Source organism: Lagopus leucura, unplaced genomic scaffold, assembly GCF_019238085.1.
Source record: "Lagopus leucura isolate 7727_CA_CO unplaced genomic scaffold, USGS_WTPT01 Super-Scaffold_100028, whole genome shotgun sequence".
Classification (NCBI taxonomy): domain Eukaryota; kingdom Metazoa; phylum Chordata; class Aves; order Galliformes; family Phasianidae; genus Lagopus; species Lagopus leucura.
Window position 1 is genome coordinate 184,294 of NW_024962279.1, and position 14,300 is coordinate 198,593.

A 14,300-nucleotide genomic window follows, 5' to 3' on the forward strand; every position below is an offset into this window, starting at 1 on the left:
GAAGCCTGGGGCCTTGCATCTCAGCTCTCAGTCAGAAGGCCTGTTTGAAGGTATTTTCCTCTGCCCTATTTTATCTTCCCTTTTCATGCATTTTAGGGGTTCTGACTTTTGTATTAAGACATCGTAAAAGCTTCATTCTTCTGAAAGCAGAAAAGAAAAGCTGAACTGATGAAGTGCAGCAGAACTGCTGGTAAGAAAGTATCTGTGTTGTCACTGCATTATAATCAGTCACAAGGTGTTCCTTGCAACACTTAATTTACTAGCAAATTAATGAGGGGCCTGAATCAGCCTCACCTTTTCGTAATATCAAGTATAATAACTAGGGAAGCAGTATTCCAAATAGACTTTATTGCAATCAAAGATTTATCAAAAGACAGTATGAATGACTCTGTTAATGGGAAAGTAATCTTTGCAGGCAGGAGTTGACATCAGCTGTGTGTGATTCTTCATGAGCCAGAAATACTTGATTGCTGAGCAAGTTCAGAGCTCTTTTCATTCTCCAAACAAATACATTTTCTAACATGCTTCTTGATCTACAAGAATAAGTTGTTCCTCAAAAGCAAGGACCAACGAGCAAGCAAACAACAAAAACAGGACTATTTCTGACTAGGCTGCTTCAGAACAGTGGGTACCACTCAGAGTTGTTTGGCTTCTTTCTGATTAAATGCAAATGGCTGGCTAATGATTCTGTTTCGTACTTGTCGCAATTGCAACTGATGATTAATCTCTGATTAATAATACTCATGCTTCATAAGTGCAGTGCTGCAGAGAGCGGGTGCCACCTCACTTGGGTCACAGTCTTCATAATTTCGATAGCTTGTTGTGAAGAAGTGGCTTCAAATACTTTTCATAGGCTGGGCTTATCTGTTTGGAAAGAGAATGTGGATGGGAATTAATGGTAGTTAAGGAGGAAGAGCAGGTTATACATTTGTTTTCCTCATCTCTGAAATGCAGAAACTAGATCACATTAAAAAAAGCCACAACAGTAACCAGCTATGTGCAAGGTCTCTTACCCTGTAATGTGCACTGTCCTTCGTAACCAGTACACAATACTTCTCATCCCAAATGTGACAGCATACTATTTAACTTCAAAAAATGTGCTTCAACTGGAACGTTTGCTAAAGGCAAGCTGTAGTATTTCAAAGGAATTGCTGATTACCACAGTAAAAATTTCACTTAAGGCAAAATGAGTTTTCAAACAGAGCAACAGCCATTTGCATCATGAGGGATTTTACTTTTCTCCACAGTATGGATGCATTAAGAAGTGAAAGTAAAATCCTAAAGACAAAGGATGAAATTGCTTAATTTAACATTTATTCTCTTTCTGGATGAGCATATTATTAAAAAAAAAAAAGTACTGCACTTGGAAAAAGTACTGGTGAATGGAAAATATCCCACAGTTAGTGGCTTTTGCAGCCATCTAGAGTTGTTCCATAGTGTTAACCATGTAAACATGCTTTCGTTTTAGTTTACTTTGTGCAGTGTTACTTCACTGTCACACATCTAAATCAAAACCACACTGGTCACTGGGGCTGGTCCAGCTCCCTTGCTCAAGCTGTGGTTCATTGCCATCTAGCCCACAGGCTACTTCCTGCCTGACCTAGGGCTATAGGAGGAATAATTCGAGAATCAGGGTTCACTGTTCAGAGTGAGATAATGACAGATAAGATGTCTTACTCCAATTGCTTATATCCACATGGCTTTTCTTAGAAGAAAAGCAAACAATTTCTGTTCTGGCTCATACAGAGTTTGCCTGGCTGTAATCCAGCATCCATACCTGCTTGTTGGTCGGTGCCTTCCGAGCCCACTCATAAAGCCGCTGGTAGACCTGTCCGTCGTAATTGCCAAGTGCAGAATTCAGGCTCTTGTCCGTGAAGTCAAAAGCATCCACTAGTGGAACAGCATCCTTCCTAAGGAGTAGATGAAAAGAAAAAAGAGAAATGTGAAAGTCAGCTATGCAAGTTCCTTCATCTGAAATGCTTGTGCCAGTTTTTCCCCTTGTCTGCGTTGCACAGGAAGCTCTGCTTTGATTCCTCAGAGACATGTTCTGTTAAAGCTCTGAGTAAAAGTCTTAAGCTTGTTACCACTTTAATTCTGTGATTAGTTCCAAATATACTTGCTTGGTCCTGTTCAACTCTTGGTTATGGTGTGTTCCTGTTTCTCTCCAGGTGACCTAAGTAGGATTTCACACACTTCTCACTTCTCTGCATCAGAAGCTAATCTGCTCTTAACAGCAGTGAGTAGTGAAAAAGCCTTTGTGAGTGCTGTGGTAAGTTAAAACCTTAGCATATCTTAGAAGCCACGTTAGTTAGTAATGAATGGTGTTGAGCAGATGCATCTGATCTGGCTGTAGTCAGAACTGTTTAGGTACCTGTTGCAAGTCAGCCATGGCAACAGAGTAGGCTATATTAGTGCAGCTAAAGCAGACTTAGCAGTGTATAATAAGTTGTTGTAGCTGTTTCTTTTAAGTGATGTTCTGACTGGGTATTTTCCTGCTTTTGCTTTGCTGCAAATGGCATATTCAGGTTTTCTTGCTTTATACCTCAGGATTTCATGTTACTGAACTTTAATCTAGTAATTGCATGGGAGCTGGAATCTTAAATGTATTTTGCTCTGAAAATGAGCTTTGTGTAGATGTTTTAGTCAGTTTCTAACGCTGCCAGGCAATGAAAGTAAAAACTGAATGAGGTGAATTGACTGAACATGTTGCCATAGGTACAGCAGTACCATTTTATATTTAATGCACAGAGAAACTGAATAGCTGTGATCTTCTTGTGCAAGAATGGCTCACCGAATGATCCCCAGGAGCTCCAGGTATGATGCTGTGACCATGTCCATCTGAGCTCCAGTTATATATCCATCATGCAGGAAAATTCCCGCATTCGAGAAGATACCGTGTAATGCAAACAGATCACAGAGATGTTTCATAATGTTCTGGATGCCGGCCGTGTTCTCAAGTTTTTCCACAGTCTCTACAAAGTTTTTCACAGTGATGTAGTGGCAGTGAGCCTGGAAAACAAATACAATCAACAGTGAATGCACCTCTAAACACTTTTAGTAGGCCAAGTGACGCAAACGTTCTCACAAAGAACATAAAACCTTTTCATTTCACTGGCAGTTTTCCAGCCTGTATCCCTTGTCTGCTGGTTGACTAAGCGTTCTGCTTTCATGTCTTACTAAAACAGTAGAGGAAAGGATTGGGAGTGTAAGCAGTCAATGCTGGTATGTGTAAACTCAAGAAATCATGGCAGCACTTCACATAGTTTTGATGAATACCCCAAAGATTTTTTTTACATGATGGAAATGCATTGGAATGTGTTTGTGTCAATCTCTACCAAATGAACTTTGGTTATATATAGCAGAAGAAAAATCTCTCTGTTGGGCTTATGGTACACTGGAGTCAATGGCTATATGGCTTCAGCTCTGAAAACATCGTCAGTGGAAGGACAATCCAACTTACCTCTTGTTTTTGCTGTTTTAAGTAAACTGATGATTTCTGGGTCAGACACTGGCAGTATCTGCTCACTTACAGAAATACTAAGCTCAGCACAGCCTAGCTCCAGAGTGAGTGAAACAAGATGACTCCGCCTGTTTGTGGGGGTGACTCTTGTTATGCTGATACTCCTCCGAGTGGGTAGTGGTGTTGCTGTCTGCACGGCTTCATTCCTCTGCTCTACATTTCTCCTCCCAGCTGTGGGTGTATGCAAGGCACACCTGCACTGCAGCATGGTCAAGCAGCGTGGAGGTCAGCGCAGACTGCAGAACCTGCCTGAGAAGCTGGGTGTCTACTCAAGCACTTAAAATCTGTGGAGACTGCAGCAAAGCCATCACTGGTGTCTGAGCCACCTGGCTGAAAGCTGGCAGGCTTTTGTTCATAGAGCTGCCAGGGCAGCAATGAGTCTCCAGAAAAAGCAAACAGAGTAGAAAGCAAATACAGAAGCACCCCAAGAAAGCAGCAGGCTGCCATGGTTTTAAAGCTATGGTGGAGACAAGATTTTGTTACTTTCCCTGAAGTATCCAAGAAGCAGTGGGGGCCCAGATCCCCTCTCTGTGTATTTTGGAAATAGTTTCCTTCTAAAGAGCCTTGCTTCTCCTCCTCTTCTTCTTCTGCTTTTTTTTTTTTTTTTACTTTCTGTTAGGCTTACAGCATTGATGCTTGCTGCTTCCGCTGAGTCTGTGTAATTGAAAATCAGGAGTGACACAGCAGACAGGTGATCACAAATAACGCTGTTACTGAGAACTTGTAGTACCAGCTCACTTTCTCAGTCAGTTTTTGTTTGAAAAGATTAACTGTGCTTATGAGCATGATAGAATCAATACTTCTAATAGTTTTGAAACAATTTCACTTTTTTTTTGCTGAGAAAATTTGGCTCATCAAAGACTTCATCTTATTGACTGAGTAGTAGGTGGCTGTTCCCTCAGGCACCTTCCTACTGTGGAATTATCTAGATGTTATTGCTGTGTTTAGGTATGTAGGGTTCCTCCTTCCCTTGGGGGACTTCTTTCTCAGTCCATTTAGGTTAGGGTTGGTTCTGGCTGAAGCCTTGGTTACAACAAGATGTTTTTCATTAAACGCTGAATGAGGCTGAAATAAGCCATGGATCTGTTTCAAAATCTTACCCTCCTCAGTTTAGGAAGGAAGGGAGACTTCTACCATAATTGCAGTCAAATTGCACATAACCACATTAAAAAAGAATTTTGCTTCCTGGAGTTACTGAAGCATTAGTGATGTTGGCTTTCCTTTATATTTAGGGCCCTTCTACCCTCTTGCTTTCTTTTCTGCTCAGTTCTACATTAACTCCTTGTTTTGGCAAACTAATACTGTTGTCCTGATCCTATTTCAGCTGAAGGAGAGCAGATTGCCTATCTATCTATGTGAACTAGGAACTGCTTTTAGGTCTCTTATTTGACTTTACTACTTTGATTTCTTCCAGCAGTAATTAAGACTGCACTTATCACCACTCTTAATTATTATCCCCACTTTTATCTTTCCTTGTGAGAGCATAGATTTAAAAAAAAGAAAAAAAAAAAAAGAGAGCATGTTTCACCCTTACGATGGTTCTTCCAGCTTTTAGAAGGATGGCACTGGGGAGGCTTTCATCTGAAAGCCAGAAATACAGGCTGCTTGTAAAAAAGATGAGCATTAGCTGAAGATGGTATGCTCCAATTGCAGGCTGTGGAAGGTGCTGGTGGCAGCTTTTTGTTTCTATCCTTTAGCCTCTACCTGGCCTAGTCTGATAGCCAAGTCTTCAGATCAGGAGTTGTTTCCTGGTATGATTTTCTACCGTGCAGACCACGGTGGGGCCCTGATCTTTGTGGTGTCCCTTGTATGTGGACACACATCATTAAAAAGCGATGAGATGTTTTTAGGCTAATTGTGCTGTTTCCATTGCATACTGTATCCTAACAACAAATGTCAGATGAGCACAAAAACGTTGCTAACCTTTGCAGCCTGTACCAGCTGCACTGTGCATCGGTTCCACGCTTCGTGCCTTTCGACTCCTGACTGAATCAAGTCCTGTAGTTTAGCTGCTGTGCTGCTTATCAGTCTGGAAAATTGGAAACAAAATCCAAAACACATCTGAATATAAATATAGCAGTCCACAATGCACTCGTTTCATACTCAGACTTGTGTGTGATCACATGGCAAAATGGCGTTTTGATATTTAAAGTTGGCTCAGTATGATGGAACTCTTATGGAAAACCAAAGTACAAATCAGGCAGAAGCACCCACACCATTCAAGTACTAAGGGATTTGTGCCTCCAGCTTCCATTATAGTTTATTAGAGGCCTCTAGAGTTTTTCTTAGGTTTTGTTTAAGGAGAGCTAGCAAAACAAAAGGAACCAACAGTAATATTAGACTGATGTTATATTGTTTTACTGTCTTTCTAAACAGAGCTTTCACCAAAGCTTTCAGAATAATGGCTCTCCTTTTTGTCACTGTGACTGACTGCAGAACTGTGCATCTGTTTACCTGGTCTTCAGAGATGACACCTCTATGATCCATAATTCTTACCAGACCACGTTCACTGCCAATCTTAATTGTGTTGAATAGTTGAATGAGTAGCTGAAAAACTACAGATGGAATGAAAGGCTCTGTGACTGCTGTGTTATTAATTGAACACAAACATCACTCTCTTGGGCAAGGGAGATTTTAACTTGTTGTATAGAATGGCACAAAGTCCAATTGCCTAAAGGTTGGCAACTCGCTAATGTGATCTGGGATTTACTTGAACAGTGTCATCAGCTTTGTATAGAATCAGCTCTCTGTGGAATACAGTTTTTATGTAGCACATGGCTTACGAATGTTTGATGTTCTGAATATGAAAGTTTCCTATTAAACATCTGCCATGGCTATTAATCCTGTGGGAGGGGTTGAGTCTCGCTTTCCGGGAATAGATGGTTCCAATTCTTATGGAATTTATTATTTTACTTCTCTTTAAAGCAAGGAAGAAGCTGAGCTCTTCACGTGTTTCACTGACCTGATTGCTGCATGTTGATAGGCCTCTGTGTAAATGTCCGGGCTGAGGAAATCCAACTTGTCCTTGGCAGGACACTTCCCGGGTTTCATTGCAGCCAGATAAGTGACAGATGGTGGCACGGGCTGGCTGGCACTAGCTGCTGTGAAGCACTTAATCAAGAACCTGGGAAGAGTGTAAAAATCAGATCAGGCCACGCTGATGATCTCCATAGCAAACAGCCAAGCTAGAAGTGAGGTGGGGCCTCCCTGGGTTGGGTGGGAAATAATCAGGTGCAGCCTATCCCATCAGCAGCCCCAGATGGACTAAGTGATGAGCTTTTGTTTTGCATGCTATTTATAGTAGCCTGATCTGTGATGGGTCTTGGATACCTTGTCTGCTGCATTTAATGCTACAGAAATCTGTAGTAATGAACTTTTAGGATGGAATTTCTCAAGAAGAGGTGATAACGAGTGCAGAAGTGTATGCATACGTGCACAGAGGGATGTTGTAGCACCTTGGGCTGTGGGAAGTATGTTGGTTTTCTCCTTCTAGTAAAAGCACACATTATTAAAAGCTAAAGCAGATGTGGTTTCTTTCTCCTGGATTTCATCTACTATGGATAATCACTCATTTGGTGTTCCTGAAGCGTGACTCACCTAGAATCAAATCCAGCAACTATGCTTTCTCTGAATCAAAGTCACTTACTTCACCAATATCACATAATGTCTGTTGCTTAGAAAAAAGAAACTACAGGACTTGCATAGCAACACTTTTGCTGCACTGCTGGACAAAGAGGAAAATTAGTTTATGCAGAACAGCACCTGCCTGCGTCCCCAAAACCTGAAATAGAAGAGAGTCCAATTCCCACACACTTCGTGCCTACTAGACAGAAAACTTGAATGGGTTATGGCTTGAGTTGTATTTTTAGAAGGTGCTATGAGAAAGGAGTAGCTGGTTTTACTGGTTTTGGAGCAGAAGAGGTAGAAGTTGAATAAATTAAGGGGCAAGCTTTCAGCTGAATGAATTTGAATTGTTACCTGGCAGTTTGCAGGAGCAAGATGGTGTTTTCCCCTTCATAAATACAAGAGGCAAGTATTTTAGTGTACAAGGAAGGCAGTCCACTCAACAAAGAGTAACCGTGTCCCCCACATGCCCTGAGGCAAATCTCCAGTCCTGATGTGCAGAACTGAGTAACCATGGCTTTAAAGCCTGAAGAAAGTGCATGAAGCTGTTTAAAAAAAAAAAAAAAGAAAAAAAGGAAGAAAAACACAGTATGAATGATGAAAACATTCTAAAGCAATCCTCTGAGTATGCTCCTAGGCATGAGATCTTCCTTTGCCTACCAGTGCAGCACCCAGTCCCCATGCTGGCCTTTGGTTTCTGCTGGGATGCCACGCAGCCCTGTGTTGGGCATGGTGTGGTTGGCTTACACGTTTTTGGGTTTCTCTAAAGCAGCAGTGGCTTTGGCTGTCTTTGTTCAAAACATGTTTTTACTTTAGGCTTTCAGTTGCCAACTCTTATGCTGTCTATGTAAAAAGCTTTGGTTTTGGCTCAGAAGTGAATATTTGCACGTGTTTGTAGATGAAGTTGTGAAATACAGCTTTGCCACACCAGCTATTGGGAACACAGGCTTTATCAGGCAAACAGGCTTTTCAAGGACATCTCACTCTGCAATAGCTCCCAAAGCCAAAAATTTGGGGTGGTACAACAGATGCTGTTGCTGAGTGGTTGCGGGCCTGGGACAAGGATGCTAGTTGATCTTTAAGGCTGCTTTCAAACCAAGCCATTCTGATTCTAAGGTGTTTGATCTTTTAGCACTTCAGCCTGTTACCTAGTGGTGAGAGCAATGACTGTCCAGTTTGCTAAATTACATTGAAAATTAGGGATGGGAAGAGGAGCATTACATGCAGAATAGCAGTGGGAGCTGATCCCATGGCGGCTCACCTCTGGCAGCAAGTCAAAATTCCTCCCCTGGATCTGTCTGTAACCCCTGTTGAACAGCTCGTGCAGGTAGTTGTTGATAAAATGGAAGGCATAGGCTGCTGCTAACTGAGGCAGCAACTTCTCTTGCTGGGTCTGGTAGTCAAGGATTTTTGCTTCTTCTTCCCTGTTGGGAGATAAGCAATGAAGTATGGAAAGTGTGGACACGGGCACGGCTACTGGTAGTTCACCTGAACTGCATTTTTCATTACCAAGAAGCAGTAAGTGAAAATGGATCCGGTCTGGTTTGTCTCCCTGCTCCCCGTCCCCTCCAGCTCACAAAGCTGGCAGACAAGCCTGACTAGGAAAACAGTCATTTTTCTGTTGTGTTGGTGAACTGGGCTGTCAGGTCAGAAAAAGTTCCGCACCATTGGTCAGTACAGAGGGCAGACAGGGACTGTGTGAGAGGAAGAGGAGGAAAGTCTGTCAGGGCAGCAAGCTGGAAGGTGGTGTAGCTGAGGTGGTGGCACTGCACCCTGAAAAGCTCTTGTTTTTCAAACTGGCTCTTCTGGTCAGCAAGGAGAGTGGCAGCCCCAGCTGATGCTCCTGCAAGGCGGGCAGAGGCAGCTGTGCTCTGACACTGCTTCCTGTTCAATGTGAAATGGAAATGACAAGGTTATAATTAAGCCTCTCTTAACAGCTGCACCTACACTTGTTTTATTTTGTTTTGTCAGCAGCTTTAATTTTTTGAGCCAAATAGAAAACAGAAAAACTTCTTGCAGCTAGAATTACTTTTTGAATGTAGAGTTTGGTTAAAAATGTACAGCTCTCTGCTGGGTCAGTGTCTGAGTTTCTTTGAAAACACTTCAATCTAAATTATTTTAAGCTTTCTAAGCTTTTTATTTTATGTTCTTTACCTTTTCTGCTGTGTTCAATATACTTGGGGCTTCAACTGATGATACGAGTTGTTATAACTCAGCATGCTGTGCTCTTGTGTTTGGTTTGCACTAGAAACAAGCTGTGTTGTCATGAGGATCTTCCTGCTTTTGGAAGCAGATGTAAGAGGGAATTTAAAAAATCTATTCAAATGCAAGTATCTAAAAATTACAGAGATTCTTACCAGACTAAGAAAATTTACTGTTGCAAAATCAACTATGGATGTTGGAAGCTGTTTCAATGTTGCATCCATTAGTAAGACAGAATTAGAGTTCAGTAACTTGTCTGTTCTGACTGGGCAGTTCTGGGCAGGCTGGTTAAGGAGAGCCAGTTGTGTGTGTGAATTGCTGAGCTGTTCAGTGAGACAAGGAAATAAGCCAAAGATGTGCTGAAAGGTAAGCTGAAAAGTGGAAATACAGACTGATGAACACAGTGTCAGGTCCCTCCCCAGCGCTGCAGACTTGTGTGGCATTACCCAGGATTCAACTTGGACTGGCGGCGAACCACAGAGTATCTGATGGCAATGGTGCATGCTTTCATTAGAGGAAGAATAACGTCGTCTGCAATGAGGGAAACGCGTACTGAAGTCATGGTGAAATAGTTAATCTTCTGTGACCCACGCCTTACATAGGTGCCATCTGGCTGAACCTAGAATAGAGAGAGGATTTTAGATGTCGTCTTTTGATGGTGCAGCTTCTCCCTACAGAGAGATGTGTAATCTCTATGCACAGTGTACGATTAACATTGAAATTCTGCACTGAGTGCAGGGCTAAGTATTCCCTTGTGTGATGGATGGAACCGATTTGTTTGAAGAGACAAACTCGTTCTGCTTTTTACTTAGGTATCTTCTACCATCTCATAACCTTTGAATATGGAATTCTAGCTGCACATTTTCATTTAGGATTTGGATAACTTCTATCCTTGATAAAACTTCAGAGACTTGCATACACCTCAAAGGGAGACTTTTGTCCTAAATTTAGGCAGGTCCCAGTTGTCTCTCTGGCTTGTGATGAGATTCTGACCGGGCAATCTGTGATTTGAACACCTTATGTACCTCACAGAACTTGTTCAGCATGTTCTCTCGGGGGATGCGCACATTCTTCAGCATCAGGTAGCCATTATCAATGTGCTCAAAATTCATTTTAGGACCAATGTCTCCTGCAATTACACCTGCAGCACGAGAAAACACAGCCTATTTACTCCCGCTTGGCCCCTTTTCTCCCCATTTTGCATTGGATTGGGGGTATCAAGGGAAGGGCATATTCAGCTCTGCTTCCCCAGCATGGATGATGCTGCCAGAGAGATGCAACAGTGTCTGGAAGCATTTACCTGGGCACAGTGAATGGTCCTGAAGGCTGCGGATCTGCACAATGAAGGGATGCACACCATAGCACTTCCCATGGATGTAGAGCTGGGCAAAGGCCACGGTGTGGGTTCCTGACCTTCCCACTGTGAGAAGAGAAACAGCCATGTTCCCTTAGGACTAGGCACCGTGCAAATGCTTCATAGCAGTTAATGCTGATGTGTATTGGGTATTGCTAGTGCCTGGGTCAGGGTGGGTGTGATTGACAGGTGCTGGGAACTGGAGAATGCCTAAATCTGCGTTCTGAGCTGCTCTTGGCTCTAAGGACGCAGCAGGTGAGCATCTGATCCAGCTACCAATGACTGACTGAACTGAAGTTTTTCATGTGAAACACCTTCCTGAGGGAAGCCATGAATTTCACTCTCGAATTCTTCATGCTGAGACTTGCCTGTTTTCAGGGAATTCTCTGCCTGCAGGTTTTGGTCCTATTTACAAAGATTTGATTCCTGCAGAGGCAGATGTTTCCAAGGGCTTTAACAGATAATGCTGGCTTCCTTCTGGCCTTTAAAGTTGTACAAAACCCTTAGATCTCATTGCCTCAAGGTGTTTGCATTTCTTATTGAAGTCCTCTGCTGGCACCTGGACCCTCAAACATGGAGCTTAAGCAAAGCAGACTAAGGAACTGAAGGAAGCAAATGAAGAAAACAGAAATATCATGCAGGGTACTTACTGTCTCCAGGCCACCACTTCATTGCAGAGATTGTTGGTGTATTCAGTATAAACTCCTGTGTGCTGATATCAAAGACTGCTGTTGTTTCCAAACCCTGAAGATAAGTTCCTTTAAAAGAATAAAAAATATCCTGGTGTATCATGAGGGTGAGCAGACAGAGGGGAAGCTGGTATGGATGTTACTGAGCTTTTGGGGTTTACCTTCCTGCTGAGAACCATGGAACACTGAAACTCCCCAGTGGCTGCAGGACACACCATCTGCAGAGATCTCCGAGGCAGACTGTACTGGGGCACGCTGCCTGGCTGCTGGTGACTGACCCCTTCTACCACCAGCACCTACCTTCACTCTTTTTTCTGCACTGGTAAACCAAAGGCAAGCATCTGAGGCAAGCTTGCTGAGAAAATGTCATGCTTCCCCTAGGATCCCCACCTCAGCGATACGGACAGCTTGAACTCGCATCCCCTGAGAGTGTGGGTGAGAGCCTTTCATCCTACACTAACCGTGATTTCTCTGTAGCCTTACCATGTCCCAGTTCAGTCTGGGCGTAGCTTCCTATGATCTGGTATTCAGTGGCAAGAGGAATCCATTTGGCCACCTGTTTGTCTGAGCCCAGAACCGAAATGCTTCTCATGAAGACCCGGTGGAGGAGAAATGCTACATCTCCTGAAAGCGCTCTGGGGAGAAAGCACAAGTATTTTTACACTGATGAAGTTCCAGGGATGTGATTAATGAGGCAGTGACGTGGTGGCAGTTACTAGGCAGTACCACCTGCTGCATTTTGATTTCTGTGTTGTCATATTCAACACAATGTGTAGCGTCAGTACAGCATTGCAGGAAAAGTGATTTTTCATGCTGGTTTTGTTCCTTCTTTCATAACACACTTTGCTTAAATGTCACTGGCTCATTATTTCATTTGCTCTTGGAGGAATTATCTGTTCTCAGGAGCAGATGCCGAGCTCCTAAAACACACCACCCAGCTCCATCGGCCCCATGTCTTTGACAGCTTTGTGAATTCTTTGTGTCTGACTTGATGTATTTTTTTTTTTCTTGTGGAAAAAGATTCAAATCCATCCTGGTAACACTGTTCTATTAGCTGGTCAGCCCTATGCTATGGGGCTGGCTGATAGTGCTTTTTAGGATGCACACAGCTCTATTCCAGAAGCTGAGTACGTGCATTCTCACACCTAAAAATAAGTGGCACTGCTGTTCTCATTCACTTGACTTTACTGCAATGCTCTCAGAAGCATCAAAGCAGACACTTCTCACTTTTAACAAATGACCGTGAGCATTTTTTTTATAATGGACCTGTGAGAGAATCAGTCATGTTGAAAAAGCAGGGAAGAATATGAACAAAGAAGCAGTTAAAATGAAATTGCTTTGATTAACAGAGATAAACTTAATAAACCCGTCAGCCCATCCAGAAATGTTACTTTAACTCATTTCAAAGCTGGCTTTTAAATGTCTGTCCGTGATTCAGGCTGCCTGGCACCAGGACTGTGGTTAATGAGAAGTTCCTGCTTGCCTGGTATCTCATAAGAAAAGAGCTGTGCTTCCCTGCAGCCTTAATTGAGCAGAGCACGATCCTACAGGCTGAAGCTCCTGGCATAGGGGATCTGAGGGCAGCAAGCAGAGGTGGGGTTTTTAAAATCTGGGATATTTTTCTTCTGAGAGAGGACTGTGGTAATTAACAACTCCAGGAGCTCTCGATGGAAAATTTCCCCTTTATTGGTGCCACTCACCATAGGAGACTGAGCTTAGCATAACAAATTATAATCCGTCATGTGATGAAAGACTGGAAAATGACTTTGAGCATCAGTGATGGTTTGTGAGGTGCAGGCATTGCTCTTCTGAATGAGGCTTTTAAACTTGCACCTCACCTTGATCCTACTGATTGTGTACCCCACCCAGTGGCAGGGGAAGGAAGGGGGCAAAGAGTTATAAAGTGGAGCAAACAGACGAGTTGTACGTTACAAAGAGAATCACCTGTAAACGTATGCAGATTCAGGTCCGTCTTCACTCCATCCCATCTCCTGCATCTTTTTTCGGAGGTGAACGGCCTTTCTGACCGCTGCTTCGTACCGCTCATTCTGGCTCTGGAAGTACTGATTTTCTCTGCTAAATACCGGGTCGCTCTCGATAACGTCCACTGGAAGGCAATGAGAAGCGTTACCCCCGCCGCGTGCGCTGGTTATGAGCAGGCACACAGCGGTGCCAGCCCTACTCACCGACCGCCCGCCGCAGCCGTGTGCGCTCAGCCCCGCCGTCCAGCACGGCCGTCAGCCTCGGCACGCTGAAGGAGGCCGTCAGCCTCTCGCTGGCCAAGTCGGGGTTCACGTTGGCGAGGCCGAAGCCCTGCGTGTCCTCGGTGGTGTCCGGTAGGGCCATCCCGGCGGCGCGGTGTGTTACTGGGGCTGCAGCGGGCTGGTGAGAGCAGCGAGCCTCCTGCTGCTATCGCTCAGCTCTGCGGACAGCAAAACTACGGTGCACTTTGTACGCAAACCTCTGTGCTACTTAAAAAAAAAAAAAAAAAAGAGAGACGCGACCTCCAGGAGCGTTTGGACGCTGCCCGTCCGCGTTGCGACAGTGGAGAAGGGAAAGCGAGGGCGCACTAAGTGCTCCAGGTGCGGGTCTTAGGCGTTTTGTAGCTTTACTTTTAGCACTTTTCTTGCAAGAGAACAAGGGATATTACACAAGCACATGCCATGGGTAAGGCACTCCCAGCGCCCGCCCCTTCCCGTCCCCGCCGGCTGCGACCTTGCGCTCCCCGTGCCAAGGGGGCTTTTAGCAGGGGCCATAGTAACAGCAATAACACACAGTGCGCAGTGGGAGCCTGTGCGGATTTCTCCCTGCCTCGCCACCTTTTTACTCTCCCAAGGAACTGAAGTCCCGGGAGCTCCCATAGGCCACCTTCCTACGCCGCCCCTCGCGATCCCGAGGCCGCTGCCCTTCG

The 14,300-nt window shown here is 44.0% G+C and overlaps 1 protein-coding gene across 1 annotated transcript; it reads right to left on the bottom strand.

Annotated features, from left to right (window-relative positions):
• Window positions 1-328: 328 nt before the first annotated feature.
• ACOX2 (acyl-CoA oxidase 2) lies at window positions 329-14,029 on the bottom strand. Its single transcript, XM_042880878.1, has 14 exons — window positions 13,576-14,029; window positions 13,334-13,496; window positions 11,873-12,024; window positions 11,351-11,458; window positions 10,647-10,766; window positions 10,372-10,487; window positions 9,793-9,965; window positions 8,406-8,568; window positions 7,499-7,689; window positions 6,483-6,644; window positions 5,444-5,549; window positions 2,792-3,009; window positions 1,778-1,910; window positions 329-864 (listed from the first exon to the last, which is right to left on the bottom strand). The coding sequence occupies exons 1-14, from the start codon at window positions 13,733-13,735 to the stop codon at window positions 802-804; spliced, it is 2,028 nt and encodes a 675-aa protein (XP_042736812.1). The 5' UTR covers window positions 13,736-14,029; the 3' UTR covers window positions 329-801.
• Window positions 14,030-14,300: the final 271 nt, after the last annotated feature.

Bases quoted from the DNA above. Each gene is read 5' to 3' on its own strand.
- ACOX2 (XM_042880878.1), bottom strand. From the start codon at position 13,735: ATGGCCCTACCGGACACCACCGAGGACACGCAGGGCTTCGGCCTCGCC. The intron at 13,497-13,575 runs GTGAGTAGGGCT...ATTGCCTTCCAG, and splicing joins ACGGCTGCGGCGGGCGGTCG to TGGACGTTATCGAGAGCGAC. The intron at 8,569-9,792 runs GTAATGCCACAC...ATCTCCCAACAG, and splicing joins CAGTCCAAGTTGAATCCTGG to GGAAGAAGAAGCAAAAATCC.